The sequence below is a fragment of the Euphorbia lathyris genome, chromosome 9 (genome assembly GCF_963576675.1).
Source record: "Euphorbia lathyris chromosome 9, ddEupLath1.1, whole genome shotgun sequence".
Lineage (NCBI taxonomy): Eukaryota > Viridiplantae > Streptophyta > Magnoliopsida > Malpighiales > Euphorbiaceae > Euphorbia > Euphorbia lathyris.
The window spans coordinates 28,269,449-28,290,062 of record NC_088918.1 but is presented as its reverse complement, the minus strand read 5'-3'; the positions used below and the strand labels follow the sequence as shown (position 1 = coordinate 28,290,062).

Sequence of the window (20,614 nt, the reverse complement as noted above, 5' to 3'; positions counted from 1 at the left end):
AAACATATGGTTTCATAATTTACAAATAGATACTTGTGAATTTTTTTATTAAAAAAAAGACGACTGAAGTTTTTTTTTCCATTTGCAAATCCATGGCTTTTAAATTGACATTTTCAATTTGACCTATTTATTACTTCAAAATAAAGAATTTCAAGAATTAAATTTGTTTAGTATTATATTTATTATGGACTTTTTTTAATTAACCCTGAATAATTATATCAATTTGCATATAAATTTCTGGTAGTTTGGCTTCATTAAGTTTCAATTAGTTATAAAATTCTTTGAAGTTTGATTTCATTAAGTTTCATATCTTCATTTTCTGTTGTATCTTAAAAGCTATATTTCTCTCAACAAATCATGATTTTTTAATGATCTATGCTAATTAACGAGATGGAACTAAAGAACTAAAAGCTATATTTCCAAGTCGAAGTTAAAACTGTTTTCGACATTTGGCATTGCAATTATAGGTATGGTTGTGATGTTTGTAATGGTTATGAAGAAATTATGTTGGATGTAATGGTAGATTTAGTTTTTAATTACTTCAAAATTAGTGTTAGTTCTATTTATTAACAATGTTTGGCTTATACTGAATAATTTATTGAATGTGTAAATTACACATTCCTTGAATTGTTAAATATAATTGCAGATCTTGTCTTCCGAAAGTTAAAAACTTTATATGACGCGCAGTTTGGAATATCCTATCAGCCAATGTTAATTTTCATATTCGGCAAGTTTATGCTAATACTATATGTCCATTATGTCAGCAGACTGCAGAATCAATTTCACATGTGAAATTGATTTTGCAGCCGCTGACATAAGCTGTCCGATAACTCTAAGCGTGTGGAATCAGTTGTCGTTGACAGCAAACATACCGCAACCGGAGATGCTGGATTTTGCAAGATGGTGACACGAGATGGTGGCAAACGGTTCTCTGGAGACGACTGGTAACTGGGCTACGTACTTTGGTTCGTCTGGTATGGGATAAACCAACTGATTTGGGAACAACGATAGCTGATATCATGTGAAATAGCTTTCCGTGCGGACACCTTTCTACATTCCTGGCAACGAGCCGTGATACTGGAGAAGGTTCGAGTACAATGGCAAAACATGGAATGGAGTGGGTTCCTCTAGCATCGGGGTTGAAACTGAATTTTGATGCCTCTGTTTGGCTAGGAGACGAAAAATTTGGTTTTGGTGCGCTTCTGAGAGACACGCACGAGAACTTTGTGGCAGCCAGGTACGGATCAACTATGAGTATATTCCATCTGACGATTGCAGAAGCAATTTCATGTCAGGAAGCACTCAACTGGTAAAAGATAGAGGAGACCAAATAGTCGAGATCGAGGGTGATGCACAAACTGTTATCAATGCACTGTAGGATTGTGAAATCTCAGTGATTGTTATTAATGAGTAATGTAGTATATATACAGGTATAACAACTAACCTATCTTCTAGGCTATATATAAGGAACTGACTATACAATAATACAAATTGAATAACAGATAAATGTATATTCTAATACACCCCCATAATCGAAAGGTTCGGAGGCCGAACATTGAGGCTATGTCGAAAATCTTCAAATAGTGGTGAAGGTAAGCCTTTAGTGAAGATGTCAGCGATTTGATACCGAGAAGGAACGTGTAGAACACGGACTTCGCCTTTGGCAACCCTTTCCCGGACAAAATGGATATCCATTTCGACGTGCTTGGTGCGATGGTACTGAACCGGATTACCGGAGAGATACACAGCGCTGACATTATCATAGTACACTATTGAAGATTTCTGAATTGGACACCCAAGTTCAAGAAACAGATTGCGGATCCAACAGGTTTCGGAAACGACATTTGCAACGCCACGATACTCTGCCTCTGCGCTGGATCGGGATAGCGTTGGCTGACGCTTGGCTGACCAAGAAATAAGATTGTCCCCTAGAAAAACACAGTAGCCTGAGGTTGAGGGGCGAGTATCGGGACAACCCGCCCAATCGGCATCCTTGTATGAGATCAATTGCCCCAGAGGGGAAGCTACCAGTGTAAGGCCGAGATCAAGAGTGCCCTGAACATACCTGAGGATGCGTTTAAGTGCAGCCATGTGAGTTGTTTTGGGGTCGTGCATGAAGAGGCAGATCTATTGTACTGCATATGAAATGTCAGGTCTGGTAAGGGTAAGATATTGAAGAGCACCAACTAATCTTATGTACTCAGTGGGGTCGTGGTAAGCAGAACCAGAGGAGAGACTGAGCTTTTGCTTGGTGTCAACCGGAGTAGCAGCCGAGTTGCATTTGTCGAGACCGGCTTTTGCAATAATTTCGGATGCATACTTCCGCTGAGAAAGGAACATAGAGCCAGGAGATTGAGTTACTGAGATGCCCAAGAAATAGTGCAGAGGTCCCAAGTCTTTCATTGCAAATTCGGAATTCAACTGAGATAGTATAGAAGCCTGAAGCTTGTCAGAAGATGTTACTAGCATAATGTCATCAACATACAGAAGGATGTAGGCTATGTCAGAGCTGTGTCTGTATACAAATAAGGAGTTGTCAGAGATACTGTTTGAAAAATTCATCTTGATAACAAAATTGGCGAACCCGTTACCAACCAATCTTGCTTTATACCTCTCAAATGAGCTGTCAGATTTCGTCTTGTGCCTGAAAATCCACCAACTACGAATAACATTAGCACAATTTGGACGGGGTACAAGTACCCACATCTTATTTTCAATTAGAGCCTCAAATTCATCTGTCATGGCTTGTACCCAATTTGGATCACTCAATGCAAGGGAAGGTGATTTTGGGATAGGAGAAATGGCAGGCTGGGCTAATGTTGAGAGATTTAGCATACGACGGGGTTTGTGGATGCCATGTTGGGCTCGTGTGGTCATGTTATGAGTATTAGAATTGGGTAATGTGGTGGGCGGTGCTATGGATGATTCGACATCAGATGTTGTGCGTGTCGGGGAGATAGATTTAGAGGTAAGAGGAGATTGCAGGGAGTCCGATGTTGAGCGATTTCCGCAAATGCACGGTATACGCTTGTAGTAATAAAAGATATCGATCCCACAGGGAACGCTTTTTAAAAAAAACTGATTTTGAATTGGTTAAATATACTTTTAAAATTTATAATAAGGAAAATCGTTAAATCGGATTTGGTTTTCGAAATTGCTAGAATGAGAATTAGATTAGAGTATGAAAATGTTAGAAAATACTTCTGATTAGGAGTGAATTTGCAAGACAGGAACGTTTAGTACTTTTTAGAAAAGTAAGCAAATATATTTGTTTGCATTAAGCAAAGAAAACAACTTTAAACTTTGTATAAATTATGACGATGAAATAAATGACGAAACCTCTAATTTTTAGGCTTTGAACGCAACAATCCTCCTAACTGGTTTAGATTGTTTCATTAACCAAATTAAAACTCTACCGAGATAATAATTTTTCTAAGTGTTCAACAAAGTTTCCTTGTAAAGATTTTGAATTAAACTACGTTTTAATGAAAACACCAGCAGTCCACTTCGGATCCTTTACCAAAGTGCTGCATAAAAATCTATCGAATAGAACAGACTTTATTAGATGAAATATAAATTGATACAAGTTTACAGAGAACAAGGAGCATGAAAACATTCGACGGCGTGCAAGTGAACGGGTTGTCAATCCTTTCCTTGGGTTTCGTTAGAGTTTGTCAGGCTCAGGGGCGGATTCTCTACTCAATCTTCTCGCTGAATCTTCGGAATAGAGACTGGTCTATCTACTACCAAAATGTAAACTAAACATGAACAATGTCTAAACGCTACTGTGTTTGTTATTATTAAATAAACAATGTGTGTACATCATATTGTTTTGAACAGAAATGAAATCTAAATTCTGAATCACTTGACTCGGAATTTCTGCATAAGTTCTATACTAATCTCTTTCTTCTATATATTCAACTCTCCATCAACTCTTTATTTATAGATGTTGAAGAGTTGTGGTTGAAGTGTCGTGTCCGCTGTGAAGGATCGTGTCCGTTGTGAAAGGACGTCTTTATCCACCCGAACGAACGCGTTTCTTGGATTTTAACATGTGTTCATTGTACTTGGCAGAATTTCTGCACTTACCGAGAATGGCAATTCTCGGCCGAGAATGGGGGAGCATTTATTTGGTCTTCGGACGAAGGAAAGGAGAGCTGGACGCCGCGTGTCGCGACCGAGAATTGTGGATTCTCGGTCGCGGCTTTCATCAAATTCTCTATCGAGAATTCGTTTCCTCAACCGAGAATTGACATTTTCTTCTGTTTCTGACTTCGTCTTTGTCCTTGTTTTGGTGTAATTTGATCTTCGTCGTTTTTAACTCCTTTTGTAAGGTTTTTATTCTGTTTTTGAGCTCTTTTCGTTCCTATTTGGATTTTACCAAATATTTACGTACCTTGCAAGAAAGAAACATATTCGAGAGTAAAAGTATTCTAAACAGGTATAAATAGCACAAATTCGTAGCAATATTGATGTAATTATTGATGATATATTAGGTATATTTTGGGCTTAACAAATCTCCACACTTAATCTTTTGCTAGTCCCGAGCAAAATTTCACTGAATTTATTCTTTAATTAATCTCTTTATGAATATAGAACATATATCTTGGTATTACCTTTTAAATTAGTTAAGCCGAAAAGACTAACTTCGCATGGCAAATTTATACGCAAAATATCAAACTAACTTAGTATAATATACGATATATCATTTGTCTTGTATTTTAATTTTGAATTGAAGTATTCGGGACGATATAAGCACCCATGTTATTGAGTCTTTCATCTCAAGGCATTTCAAAGCACAAAATTTCCTTTCCCAAACCTAAACTAATATATAAGATATATTAAATGAATAAGTACTTGATTTTAATTTATTTGCTTAGTTACGCCCGAGATAAGGGTGGTCTTGATCGTAACCTTATACGTATTTTTATTGCTTTGTGTTCGCTTAAGAGGTATCGACCATGCCATGGGTGGACGCAATCGTTACTTTAAACTTAAACACGCTTATTATTATTTTTTTGCTTAAACGTTCCTTTCATACCTCGATTGTAATAAGGGTGGTCGCAACCGTGGCCAAAAGTAAACGGTACTTAATTTTCTTCCCTTTCATACCTCGATTGTGATAAGGTTGGTCTCAATCGTGGCCAAAAGTAAAGAATTCAACTAATTGATTAATTAATATGAAATATAAAATTGAAATTGTAATTTGGGAAAAAGAAAGATAGCACATTCATCATATATTGACTTAAAATTCAACATGTATTATGGCTAAAGTTTCTTTAAAAACTTCAATTGGTGTTAATGTAAGACGAAATCAAATCGAGCTAAAAATTGTTAGTTCAATTTAATGCCTATAAACCTAATTGAAAATGTAAAATAAGATTTATTGAATCATGAATTTCATGATATAAAATAGAGATTAAAATAAAGAATTTTTTTACTTAAATACATTAACTCGAGACAATTTTTATTTAAAATCGTATCGGAGATTTGTGAAAAATTTGAAAAATAATGTTGCCCGTATAGAAATATTATTTCTATAGATAATGATAACCTAAAAATAATAATCATTGTAACTTATTATTAAATTCTAATCATATGAAAATGTTAAGTTTATGAAAAATAGTGTGAAAATAAAATGTGTTGCAATATATGTTGTATTTGCATAAAAATTATTCGTTGCTTTAAGTATTTGTGCTAAAAACTAAAATTATATATGTATATCTCCTCCCACACTTAAATTGGACCATGTCCTCATTGGTGCAAAAATGGACATAACATGAAAAATAAGCACGAAATAAAACATACGAAAATAAAGATAGAATATTAGCAAATGAAAAAGCATTCAACATAAAATTAAAAATTGTACCAAACATATTAAAAAGAAATATTGTACCAAACTTAACAAGATAAAAATAAAAATAAAAGAGACAACCTAAGCATTAGGCGGGGAATCTGGAGGTGTCGGTAAAGTCTCCACATTTCGGCGACGGAAAAATGAAAGCATCTGATGCCAGTAGACCTATGCTCGCGCCGCAAAGTATTGAGGTTGTCATTCATCACCATGTTATTTTCCACCAAATCATCAATTCGTAAATTCATTTGACGATTATTGCCATTGATTTGGTTCAAAATCCGCCTCAAATCTACCGGATCATCCTCTCGAGGTGCTTGGGGTTGTGGTTGAGCTTGTGGTGCATTTCCCTCGCCTTCCGCCTCGCCGCCTTCATCGGTACCTACAAATTGAGAACTCGAAGCTCCGCCACCCATAGTGCCACGAAGATGGGCAATACGGGAAGCATATGATATAAAGACGGGAGGAACCGAAGTAAGCAATAAGTGAGCCCGTTCAAGTGCCGAGATGTCCAAAATTGGAACATACCCTTGGTAGGTGGACATGTCATAATCGGCCAATTCACCCCGTGCTCCCAACACAATAGCCGTAATAAAATTACAAAGAGGGACTTGATTGGTGTGAGCCCTCGAAGCGCGGAACAAATTATCGAACAACATACCAATGCTATCAACCCTCAAACCTTTAAACAAACTATCCAAAACAAACAAATCCCGAACTTGAATCTTCGAACTCATAACAACACCAAAAAAGGAAAAACTCAAATATTTGTGAAAGAAGAACACACAATTGTCCTTAATCAACTTGCTTGAAGTGTTTTTAGAATTAAAATATTCTTGGTCCGAAAGAGTTTGCCAAACGGAATCATTATCAAAATCTTTAGGCTTATTATAAAAATTAGTAGTAGGGAAACCAAACATGTTGCCCATGGCCTCATAATCTATGGTGTAAGTGACACCACTATTCCTAAAAGAAATTGATGTCTTCTTCTTGTTCATGGTCAAAGTGACCAAAAACTCCACCACGTATTCATAGATATGGGGAAAACGCATAGAAACGAACTCTTGCCAACCCAAAGCTTCAATAAAAGCATCAATTCTAGTGGAGAAGTTTAATGCTCTTACCGAATTGAAGTCAAGGAAGTGCATATCCACAAACTCTCGTTTGGAATTGGAAAAGTGAAGAAATCGATCGTCTTCCTCCTCCGTTTCAATATCGAAAAAGGCTCCGCAATGAATACGAAGGCGATTAGCTTCCGTAACCGGAGGTTTTTGACCCACACGCTTTTGTCTAGGCATGGTGATGGTGTTGGTCAGGGTTGTGTAAAGAAAAAGAAATAAAATAGAGAGAAGAGCAAAGGATGAAGATGAATTGAAATGGGTAAAAGAAGGTAATGAATTGAGAAGAGAGAAGAGAGGGGTAAGAATAAATTGGGAAGAGTAAAAGTGATTTATGGGGAAGAGTTTAGAGTAGGGGATTGGGTAAAAAGAGAGGTGATGTGAGGTTTGTGTAAGGGGTAGGTTTATATAGGGTGAAATAGGTAGGTGTAGAGGTAGAATAGGAATAGGTAAAGGTGTGAAAATAGGGCAAAAAATCAGAATTAATATTGCCTGCAGGTCACGTGTCGCGACCGAGAATGCTGAGCCGCGGTCGCGGCACGCGAATTTCAGAGAAAAATTTGCTCTGAATTCGGCCGTTTTTGCTGGACTTACCGATAATTTTAAATTATCGGTAGGGAATTGGTCAAAAATGGCGTTTTTGGTGCCTTTTGACTTGCTTTGTGCAATTTTGTTGGCAATTTGTCTCCTGAACTTAATATAAATTGTTCCTGCACTTAAAAACTAAAATAAATGGAATTAATTGTAAGGAAAACCAAAGGTTTAGCCTTATTAATTTGGAATTAAAGGGTGATAAATATAAAATGAATGAAACTTAAATGCCTATTTATGCATACAAGTTAAAAGAACCATATTAAGTGCGTATTAAGTGCATATTAATACATATTAAAGACATGAATTTAATCAATTGAATGAATTTGAATGAAAACTTAATATATTGAATCCAATGAATTAAGTTTTTGAAGGGGGGTTATGTGTTGAATAAGAAATCATATTAGTTTATTCTAATCATTTAATTATTGTCATTTAACCAATATATTTTTAACTATTAGCAAAGCAATAAACGAACTAAGATGAATAGAAAAGTTAATTCATTAATAGAACACATATGTACAAATACAAAAATAAACAATTCAATTACAACAAAATAAGAAAAATATGTACAAAATAAAATTGAAAAACCTAAACTATTCTATATATTCATCCCTATCAAACGGGATTTCTGTGGCCTTATAATGGTCAATTTTTAACTGCACGAAAGCTTGACGTTCCGGTGCAGAAAGAAAATGCGGGCCTGCACGAAAGACACGTTTTACGAGTCCTTCAAACTCTAAAAACTCATAGTCTATCGTCGGGAAGAATTCATCATCACTCCAAGGAATATCAATGGTACCCTTGGTACCGAGAATTATTCCACAGATTATATTGCCGAACCCAATCTTTTTATCCTTGGATCGAGAAGCGGCGACAAGACCCTCCATCAGAATTTTTGAAGAATCCACTGCATTGCCCTAGAATATATCTCTAAGAACATATAGATCGGTGTCACGGACCACACTACTAAATGTGCGACTGAACAAATTGTGACACAAGAATTTGTGTAAATACAGCATGGAATTGGAGTGAAAGGAATGATTGTAGGCGAGTCGAGGATTGAAACGCCAAAAACCAGTAAGCATTCTCCAAATGTCTATGGATGTCATGTCTTTGCTAGGGTGACGTTTGATTGTATCCCTCGGGGGAAAACCAAACCAGGCCTGCAACTCTGGATAGCCAAAAGTAAAGATTTCGCCTTCTCGACGAAAACTAAGACGGACCCGTCATTTGTTAATGAAACGAACGGTACAGAAAAATTCCAGAATCCAATCGCCAATGATTGGAAATCGCATTTTGGCGAATTTTGTCCACCCTAAGCGTTCCAAATAGCGACTCATGTCATCGCTTATTCCAAGTTGATCATTCAAGAAGTCATCCATTGACGGTTGTCGAATCCACCAAAAATAAATTATAACTTCACAGCCCTTAGGCTTGCACAAGGGTAAGCAAAGGTCGTACCCAAAGGACTAATACTGATCTAATTTGTAAATATAACCAAGCAAATGAATAAAAGGTAAAAAGGGGGGATTGGAATAGATGATTGCTAAATTAACAAAAGTAATGAAGTTGAGTTGAAATTGAATAAAATGATTAATTAGAATTTCAGCTAAGGGATTCTCAGGCAAGGAATTTAGTTAGTCTTGATCATTGACAGAAATGATATTTCTTCTAAATTGCATATCAGACTAGTTTGGTATATTCTTCCTAAATAATGAATTAACCAAGTAAGACTGTAGTTAACTCCTAATTAACGAATAACCTTACCTCAGCGGCTAAGATTCAACCCGTTAACAGCGTTAGGAATTAGAAGAACCTAATCTAAGCCAACCGATTCTCAGCGATATCGATTCAGAAACTTAATTACTCATTCACTTGATGTGATAAAGTCGAAAATAGACGTATTAATGTCACATGGAGAGTTCTCAGTTTGTCAATCTGATTATCCCCAAATACAATCTAGATTTCAACTTTATAGCATCAATTGCTACTAACTCGGATTTAACTAAATAATGACTCGTTGATTATCTAGTTTAATTAGACAGCTATATGCCAGTTTAATCAAATGAACAATCGGCCGTATCATTCAAAAGCAAACTAACAATTGAGATAAAATCCCTAAACACAGTGAATAAACAAATGATATGAATAAAGAGAAAATACTAGAAGAGAAACGATCTCACAATACTTGAAGATTCCTGCCTTCGAATTATCCCTTAACCGAAATAAAGGGTTTAGCTATGAATAGCCATAAAGAACAAAATAAGTGTTTGTAGTTTTTTCCGGGATGAAGAACGATTTCTGGGAATGTAAAAGTCTAAGAAAAAAAAGAGAGAGAGATAATCTAATCTAAAACCTAATGTTTTGTAGAGAAAATATATCCCTAAAAATTAGCTAACAAAATAATATATTTCCCAATCACAAATCTTTTCTAATCTTCTCATAATCCTTATTTTCTGCCTTCTTCTTTGAGTAGGAAAGAGTCCTGATCAATCTAAACATCATCAGTTCGGAGGTCTTAGTCTTGGGCAAGACTAACTCCAGTTCGTTTCAGCTCATCTTGGGCAAGACTAACTTCAATTTCGTTTCAAGTCCAAAGTTTCTTCAAATTAAGTCCAATTCTGCTCCTTTTAATCATTTGAGTCATGTGGAGACAAATCATACCAAAACAAGCAATAATATCCGAAATAACACTAAATTAATTAAATAACCTAGCACTAAAGTGGACATTTGAACGTTGAATTGGACACTTATCATCCATATATAACATTCCAACAAAGAATGTATAACGGAGCCTCCAGTAGCACCTTCCTTCATCGTGATTGAAGATAGGAAATGGCGCACCATATCGTTTAGACAAGTCTGGACGTTTGTTGCTTGAATCAGCATGTTTCTTTGAGGTTTTATGTTTAGTAGGCATGGTAAAGAACTAAAGAGACAAGGTTTCTGTAACTTAGTGAAAAATGGTGTTTAAAGAAAATCAGAATTTTGATCTGACAAAGATGAAAAGAATGTAACAGAACCATGATCCTCAAGGACTTATTTATAAGATTTTAGGATGAAATGAGGTGTTGTTTTAATGCGAAAAGGCATAAAATTATACCTTTCCGAATTGAAGAAACTTAATTTTTCGTTTATGAAAGGGTTCGTCTACAGGTTGAAGATGATTTAGGTCTGATGGTGTAAAAACAGCGCGTGTCGCGACCACGAATTCCGAGAATTCCAAATTCGCGGTCGCGACACGCTGATTTCCTTGCGGAAATCAGGCGTTGAAACCTATCTTTCGATTCTCGGCCGAGAATTTAATATTCTCGGTAAGATCAGAAAAATCCTAACCTATTTGAACAATTTTGAAAAGGAGAATTCTCGACCGAGAATTCCAAATTCTCGGTAGAGAATCGTCTGAAACTTCAATTTCGATCTAATTGCCTAAAATTAAATCTAAAATCATGAAATAAACATATTTTATGCATCTAAATCATAATATAAAGTCATATAAACATAAAAAATGGCATGTGTAAAATACAAATTTTAATAATTAATTAATTAAAAATAAAAAAATGGAAATGAACAAAAATTTAAAAGAAAATAAAACAAAATAAACTGTGTTAGAAAAGCTAAACGAACTATACTTCAGATAATCTTGTTACGAATTCAATGCCTATATTCGAAATATTTTCGTAATAAATTTTGCATCGATTACCATTAACTTTGAAGGGCAACTCTGTTAGGTCCTTCAAGTTCTAAAGAACCATAATCGAATGTTTTGACGACTAAATATGGTCCTATCCATCTGGACTTAAGTTTTCCTGGAAATAAACGAAGTCGTGAATTAAATAACAGCACCTTATCCCCAACATTAAAGTGTTTGACTTTAATCTTGGCATCGTGCCATTTTTTCACTTTTTCTTTATATATCTTTGCATTTTCATAAGATAGATGACGTAATTCATCTAACTCATTTAAGTCGAGCAAACGTTTCTTACCTGCTTGTCGTAAATCAAAGTTAAGTTCCCTAATAGCCCAATAGGCTTTGTGTTCTAATTCGACTGGCAAATGACATGCCTTCCCATACACTAAGCGGTATGGAGTCATTCCTATTGGCGTTTTAAATGCAGTACGGTATGCCCATAACACATTATTGAGTTTAGAAGACCAATCTTTTCTTGAAAATGAAACTGTTTTCTCTAGAATCCATTTGAGTTCTCTATTTGATATCTCCGCCTGACCATTTGACTGAGGATGGTATGGCATTGACACGCGGTGGCGTACTCCATATTTTTTCATAAGCATATCAAAACTTCGGTTTACAAAATGGGTACCGCCATCACTAACGATGACTCTTGGACAACCAAATCTACAAAATATATCGTCAAGAAAATTCACTACTACTCTAGAATCGTTTGTTGGGGTTGCAATTGCTTCAACCCACTTTGAAACATAATCAACGGCGACTAATATGTAGGTTTTACCATTAGAAGGAGGAAAAGGTCCCATGAAATCTATTCCCCACATGTCGAAGACTTCAACTTCTAACATGGTTGTGAGGGGCATCTCATCTTTCCTTCCTAAATTCCCTGTTCTTTGGCACTTATCACAACGGGTAATAAATGAACGGACGTCTTTAAACATCGTAGGCCAATAGAAACCACATTCAAATATTCTAGCTACTGTCTTACTAACTCCATTATGTCCTCCATAAGAGCTAGAATGGCATTCGGACATTATAGACTCATACTCATTTTCACTAACGCATCTCCTAATTATCCCGTCACCACATGTTCTAAACAAAAAAGGATCTTCCCAAAAATACTTTTTAATGTCAAAAAAAAATTTCTTCTTTTGTTGGAAAGTTAATCCTTCCGGAACAATATTGGCTGCAAGATAATTTGCAATATCCGCATACCATGGCGACATGACACTTTTTATTTGATAGAGATGTTCATCAGGGAAATCATCTCGTATACCGTTAGTTTCACCTATAGGACCATTTTCATCTTCGAGCCTTGATAGATGATCGGCGACAAGGTTTTCGACTCCCTTTTTGTCTTTGATTTCTATATCAAATTCTTGTAATAATAAAACCCATCTAATTAGAGGTGGTTTAGCATCCTTTTTAGCAAATAAATATCTTAAAGCTGCATGATCAGTATAAATAATAACTTTCGAACCTAACAAGTATGACCTAAACTTATCGCATGCAAAAACTACAGCTAACATTTCTTTCTCTGTTGTGGTGTAGTTTAATTGTGCACCAGAAAGTGTGTGACTTGCATAATAAATGACATGAAGTTTTTTATCCTTCCTTTGACCTAAAACACATCTGACAGCTAAGTCACTTGCATCACACATAATTTCAAAGGGTAAATCCCAATCGGGTTTAGCAATAATAGGTGCACTGACTAAAGCTGTTTTCAATGTTTCGAAAGCTTTAACGCAATCTTTATTAAAATCAAAGGTTGAATCTTTCATGAGTAAATTAGTAAGTGGTTTGGAAATTACAGAGAAATTCTTAATAAATCTTCTGTAAAAACCGGCATGTCCTAAAAATGACCTTACTCCCTTAATAGTAGTTGGAGGGGGTAATTTTTCTATTACTGAAGTTTTTGCTCTATCCACTTCTAATCCTTTTTCAGATATTTTGTGACCTAAAAAAATTCCTTCGTCAACCATGAAATGACATTTTTCCCAGTTTAATACCAAATTTGTTTCTTCACACCTAGACAAAACTTTATCCAAGTTTTTTAGGCACGAATCAAAAGAATCCCCATAAACTGAAAAATCATCCATAAAAACTTCCATGATATCTTCAATGAAATCATTAAAAATTGCAGTCATACAACGTTGAAATGTTGCAGGTGCGTTACATAGACCAAAAGGCATTCTCCTATATGCAAATTTTCCGTAAGGACACGTGAAGGTTGTTTTATCTTGGTCATCCGGGTAAATATATATTTGAAAGAATCCGGAGTAACCGTCAAGAAAACAATAGAAAGCATGACCGGCTATCCTTTCGATCATTTGATCAATGAAAGGTAGAGGAAAATGATCTTTCCTAGTTGCTTTATTAAGGTTCCTATAATCTATACAAACCCTCCAACCAGTGGTGGTTCGTGTAGGTATTAATTCACATTCGTCATTCCTTACGACTGTTATGCCTCCCTTTTTAGGTACACAATGGATTGGACTAACCCATTCACTATCCGAAATAGGATAAATGATTCCATTGTCCAGAAGTTTAGTAATCTCATTTTTTACTACTTCTTTCATATTCGGATTTAGACGTCTTTGTCTATCCGCTTTAGGCGGCTTATCTTCTTCTAAGTGAATTCTGTGCATTACGATGCTCGGATTAATACCTTTTAAGTCTGAAATTTGCCAACCCATACTTCCTATCCTATTTCTAACAACTTCTTTCAATTTCTCTTCTTGAACTTGTGTTAATTTGTTAGAGATAATTATAGGTAGAGAATCGGCTTCGCCTAAGAAAGCGTACCTCAAATGACTTGGTAATTCTTTAAGTTCTAATTTAGGTGGAACTATAATTGAAGGCGGAACCGGTCCATCTTCTCGAATCGAAGGCTCTGGGTCCTTATCTTCTAGTTCCTCACTCATTATAGGTTCTATTATTTCCTCTTTTTGAACAATGTCATTTACACATTCTTCAATTAAATCAAGTTTCATACAAGCAAAATCCTCCATAGGATATTTCATTGCTTGGTTCATATCAAACTCGAACTTATCGTCTCCTATTCGTAAAACTACTTTCCCTTCCGACACATCAACTAGAGCACGTCCCGTGTTCATGAACGGTCTACCAAAGATTAGCGGACAATTAACGTCATATGCAAAATCTAATATAACGAAATCGGTAGGAAAAATAAATTTATCAACTTTAACTAAAACATCCTCAATTATACCATATGGTCTTTTAGTGGTTTGATCCGCTAATTGCAAAACCATATTGGTACGTTTGATATCTTCTTCTAAGCCTAACTTATTAAAAATTGATAATGGCATCAAGTTTATGCTTGCTCCTAAATCACAAAGACAACTTGGGAATTCAATATCTCCCAATTTACACGGAATGGTAAAACATCCGGGATCTTTGAGTTTGGTGGGCAAAGTACTTGACACAATTGAACTGCAATCCTCAGTTAGTGAAATGGATGAAATTCCTTCCCAACTGATTTTCTTTGAAATTAAATCTTTGAGGAATTTACCATAATTGGGAATTTGCGTAATCGCATCCATAAACGTCAAATTAATATGCAAATTTTTAAGTTTGTCTAAGAATGTTAAAAGTTGTTTGTCATAGTCCTTATTGCGGACTTTGTGTGGAAAATGTGGTTTGGGTACAAAAGTTTTTGTACTTGAGTCAAGTTGTGCATCTTTTTGATTAAATGTATCTTCTTTGGACTTTGGTAAATCAGTTCCTGGCAAAGTTGAATTTCCGGGCATTTCCGGACCTAAGTAATTTTTCCCTGAACGAAGAGTGATTGCCTTAACATGCTCTTTCGGATTTTCTTCCGTATGGCTTGGAAGACTTCCCTCTTTTCGGGATGGAATTGATTTAGTGAGTTGTCCAATTTGAACCTCCAAATTATGGATGCTAGATGATTGGTTTTTAATAAGCTGATCAAATTTATTCTCGATCCGTTTAAAACCATCGTTGTGATTACTTATTTTTCCGCTCATAGCATCAATAAATTTGTCGATTTTAGAAGATAAAGTGCTAATCGTATCTCTTGATTGATTTTGATAATTAGTGGTACGATTTTGATTAGCATTAGCATTGTTATTGTTATCTCTCTAGTTAAAGTTAGGATGATTTCTCCATCCAGGATTATATGTATTGGAGTAAGGGTTATTAGTTTGGTTTTGCCCTTGGACAAAATTTACATGTTCAATTTTGCTCATACCTTTATAATCCACATCCGTTTGGATTTGCTGACCATTAGGATCGCACGGTGCCATAAACCTATCAATTTTGTGCGATAAGGCAGAAAATTGGGCTTGCAACATCGCAACTGGATCAAGATTCACTATACCTTTAACTGATGACGTAGTTGAGGATGATGGTTTCGCTATTGGTACGTGTCCACGTTCTGCGGGCCACATACTGCTGTTGATTGCCATTTCCTCCAAAAGTTCTCTTGCTTGGGCAGATGTTTTCTTCATGAATAAACCTCCAGACATAGCATCCAGTGAACCTCTAGTTGTAGGATTGAGTCCATTATAAAATATTTGCATTAAAAGTTCAGCGGGCAATTGGTGGTGTGGGCATAAACGTTGAAGTTCTTTAAGATGTTCCCAAGCCTCATAAAGAGAAGCTGTTTAGGGTCCGGTTTGACATTTATACTCAAACAGAGCGTCCCCTCTAGAAGGATCCATTTTCATCTTTTTCCTCACCTCCCTCCCTCTCTCTTTCATCGACACTGCTTCCTCACTCCTCTCTCTCTGGTTCGGCTTCTTACTCCTCTCCATGGCTATTGAAGAGATGATTTCGTTCATCCCTGTCTTGGAAGAAAATCACTCCAATTCACTGCGGCTATCTGGTTTTGGGCGATTTCGAGTGTCTCCTTCTACTTTCGAGCTATTTCGGTGAGTTTTACTCACTTGCATTAGGAGGAAATGAAGAGGTTAGCGTTGGTTCCTCGTAATTTGGGTTGTCCGGGGTATTTTGGCCCCTGCCATGGGAGATCAGTCACCGATCTGTTCCCTAAGACAGGTTTCCTTCGGTCAGATTTCAATAAGTCTAGTCTGGTTGATAGTAATTGATTAATTTCATAACTCCATGATCTTTGCTTGCATTTTTGTCTCAAACAATTCTAATTAAGGTCACGTTGAAGGTGGCTAATTCATGAAATTCTCAGCCATTGGAATTAGTAGTCAACTGCAAAAAAAAAAATTAATATATCAAATTGATTTTGTTAAATTGTGGTTCATTAGTTCATGAATGGTGGTTGAATAATTTAATAAAGATACAAAGGATAATTGATTAAAGTGATAAAGTGGGTCTTTTGTTTTTTTAGAATAAAACTCCATTCTTTAAACTCTCAAGTTAGCAAATACATTTTTAATTATTGTCAAATAGACCCATTAGAATTTCTTTAACTATACATAGGGTGCTTGATTCCATCAATATCCTTTTACACACTTGCTTTTATCCAGAGTTTGGAAACTAGATTTGTAGATAAATAAATTGACTAATCATAATTAGAGAAAAGTTCAATTTGGCAGAAAAATCTCCTTCCTTGCTACCTATATATGAGATTACTACTTTTGGGTTTGAAGTCTCTTGTTTGCGTACCGAGATTTTCACCATGTTGTGTCCATCCTCGACATTTTTTCTTTTTCTTGTAAGTAATTATCAATTATTGGATAGTTTATAAGTAGATTGGTTTCTATAAATTTTGTACTATTGCTGGTTTGTTAACTATAGTATTATTTGATTATTTGGTTTAATTATTTAAGTTGTGCTGAGAACAATCGAGCTAGAAACTAGATTTATTTGTGACTAGTTAGAACTACGTGGCTTTGATTCCCAAATCGTAACGTAGGAAGCTTGATAATAAATATATTATCAAGTCCAAGCCGATTAAGTAAACAAACTCTTATATTTCCTTTATAATTAAGAAGATTCGGGTAGACTGTAATATTTTGAATTGGACAGTCAAATTAAATATTCGTTAAGATTTTATTAGACTATTAGGTTATAATTCATATATATATATATATATATATATATATATATATATATATATATATATAGAAAAATAGGTTCGACTTTGGACTCTTATGTTCGTTATTTGGTCTTCCTTTCATACCCGATGCCGTTTAGGGTCGGGTGTGACAGTTTATATAAATTGTTTGGAGTTTGTGGCATATCTGATTTGTCAAAAAATGCAGGCCCATTATTGGCGTTGTCATAGAGCCTCTTTGTACTATAAGAGGCTGAAGAGAGGAGCAATTGTGTCCCAAACCAGATGGAGGGGAACAATAGCCAGGAGGGAGCTTCGAAAGCTCAAAATGGTCTGTATGCAAATGAGTATATCTTCTGGAAAAACTTTGGAATACTTATGTTCTTTGATTAAAGATATGCTTATTCAATTCGCCTAAAAAAAATTGTAGGATGCTGAATTAGATGCAAGGAGAACTGAGGTACTCAGTAATGCAGCAAAAACCATCCAGCGGCGAGTACGAACTCATTGTGCTCGTAAACGGTTTATTGCACTGCGGAAGGCTGCTATATACATACAGGCACTTTGGAGAGGTGATTCATCTTAAAAACACACTCTGTGTGTGTATATACATATGTCACTCATAAATTTGTGTTTTCTCATTTTTTTATAAATTTGAGTTTTCTAGGAAGACTTGCATGCAAAAAATTTGAAGGCATGAAAAGGGAGACGGGTGCTATAAAAATTCAGAAGCATGTCCGCAGGTATGAAGCTAGAAAAGCCTACAAGAACCTACATGTCTCTGCACTTCTCTTGCAAACGGGGTTGAGAGCAATGGCTGCTCACAAGGAATACAGATTTAAGTTGCAAACTAAAGCTGCAACTATTATTCAGGTTATACCAGCAATAAGTTTACATTGTTTGGAGGCTTTACTTAACTGCAGAAATAATTAATTTGACATCAGCTTTGTGTGCCTGCAGGCATCAGTGGATTCTGAGAGACCAAGAGCTGATGAAATCAAAGAGGAGACACAGAAAAAAGTTGAGCAGCTTGAGGAATCTTTGCAGAGGTAATGTATCATGTTCAATTCAACCAATTATCTTTACTACGGGCAGAAAGTAAGCAAGTTTCCTTATGTGTATTAGGCTAGAAGGGAACATGCCATTGCCTATCGAAAGCACTAGCTCCTTTGATCAGATCATCCAGAGAAAAGGCCATGCTATTGATATGGATAGGATGCCCATGAAGAGGACTCTACCGGTCTCAAATCGGCTCAAACCGAGTTAGTTTGTTTACTACCCAAAATCCATTTAATTATTCTTTTAAAAAGTTAATAATTCCATTTATATTGATTTTTTAATATAATAAAATCAAAAATTTAAAAATTTAAATTATATCAAATAATCATCTATTCTAATAAATCAAAATATATTTAACTTAAAATTTTAAAATTTAATAATAATTTTCTAAATTCTTTTATATAAGAAATTATTTTTATATTTTTGAGGAGGAGGAGGAGGAGGAAGAGGAAGAAGCAGCTATGAGAATTACACTAACCAATGCTTGACCATGCACCAACCATGGGCTTCTCTGTTGATTTATGGAATCAAGCGCATTGAAGGAAGGTCTTGGTCGGCTCCTATTCGAGGTAAATCGCCTCTTCAACTTTTAATTTTTGCTTACAATTTTCAATTTTCAATTTAGGATTTTATCTTTTCTTTGCGTGTATTTAGCTGAGAGCCTGAAGCTTGCTTCTTTTTCGTTATTATGTTGTAAATAGATTGATTATTTTGTTGATTTTTAACTGCTTTTTAAAAGTGTTCTATGTAATTGGAATCTTGAAACTACTCTTATGTTTTCCTATTCCTTTTTCTGTTTTTCATTATAGTATTGTATGGGATACCCAAGTTTTGGATGATGCCCAGTTTGGAAAAGAAATTTACTACCGATTTTCCCTTTCTTGCTGCCTATTTTAAGCTTGATATTTTAGTTCGTATGGACTGGGCACCCGTGTTTTTTGGATTATGGAAATGAGGATTCTATGCTTTTGGGAAAAGTTCAAAATAGGAAGACAACTAGCAACAGATTTCTTAGTCTCTTATTCAGTGAAATAGTCTTAGCAATTGACTTTAGCACAAGAAGAGTGTGAGATGGTGTAGCTTGTTTCGGTCTATCACACTACTTGTCTTGAAAGTATTTTTTAAAAGTTTTCAATGACTCCATTAATTGTAATGCTGAATTTCTTTTTGTTGATTGGATAACTTTGAATTTCGGATCTTGTTACTTGCCAGTAAGGAAGTTCACAAGACCCATGTCCGTTTTTATGGTCTTCTTGAGTAAAAATTCATGTTGGATGTCTAGTTAAAGCATAAAAGAAAATGGAAATGTTTTATTCTTTTGAGATTCAGACCTTTGTATTGGGAAAGCATTCTGTTCAGAGATTCGGATGTTGGGATTTGATCACAAGGATTAAAGCATGACTTGATATTCTTTACATAAGAAGTAGGGATGATAATTTTTAACTCCTAACACATGCAGCTCATGTAATGAACTAGTGGAAACTCAAAAACGTCTTTTATTTTTGATAACTTGGCGAATTTGATTGGATAATCCTCTTTGTAATTACCTGTAAAACAAAACCGGAGACATGATCTCCGGGAAAACTCTCCGACGATCAAGTCAGTTTTGGGGAAATTTAGTAGATCGATGAACCCATTAGGTTTAAAAAATGAAGCTACCTCTCTTCTGGGCTTCCCTATTTCTTTTATAGGCATCTCAAGGTAACCGCCTTTGGTGGTTACTCCTCCTATTCACCCCTCCTACGTGGCCATGTGCGTGGTCCTTTATAACTGTTTCCCTGAGTGGGCAGTTAGTGTTTTATTAGGAATCTACTTGAGTTCGGTTAGCCCTTTATTAGGAGCCCGTTTAACTTGAGGTGTGGGCTTAAGTTATCTTAGATTGGGCCCGCGTCTTAGATTCGGCCCAGTCAGCTTCGCGCATCATCAGATGCCTCCCCCTTGGTTTGATAAGAGTCCTTTAGGGTCTTTTCATACGTTTATGCAACTCTTCACATTCGTCTGGGTGTTGAAATTCGGGGGTTTTAACCAGTGGCTTTTCGTTTTCTGTCATTTCCTCTCCAGTATCAACCCTCTCTTCTTCGTTCTTCCCCTGCGTTCTTTCTCACATGTAAGTTTCTTTTTCTGTAACTCCTTCAACAGTCTTTTATTCCTGTATATTCCCTTCGTTGATATGTCAAACCCCGAACTCGATTTCACACCCTTCGATGAGAATTATTTGCGCGAGGTGTCCAACGAAGTTGATGAGATGATTGATGAAGCCTCAACTAGCTCACCTGGGTCTGATT

General features: G+C 35.8%; 1 protein-coding gene across 1 annotated transcript; it reads left to right on the top strand.

Annotated features, from left to right (window-relative positions):
* Positions 1-2,917: 2,917 nt before the first annotated feature.
* Positions 2,918-19,284, top strand: LOC136207313 (myosin-9-like). Its single transcript, XM_065998593.1, has 8 exons — positions 2,918-2,968; positions 17,479-17,601; positions 17,701-17,842; positions 17,938-18,143; positions 18,231-18,319; positions 18,396-18,532; positions 18,764-18,898; positions 19,139-19,284. Exons 1-8 carry the CDS (start codon positions 2,918-2,920, stop codon positions 19,282-19,284), a joined length of 1,029 nt encoding a protein of 342 aa, XP_065854665.1.
* Positions 19,285-20,614: the final 1,330 nt, after the last annotated feature.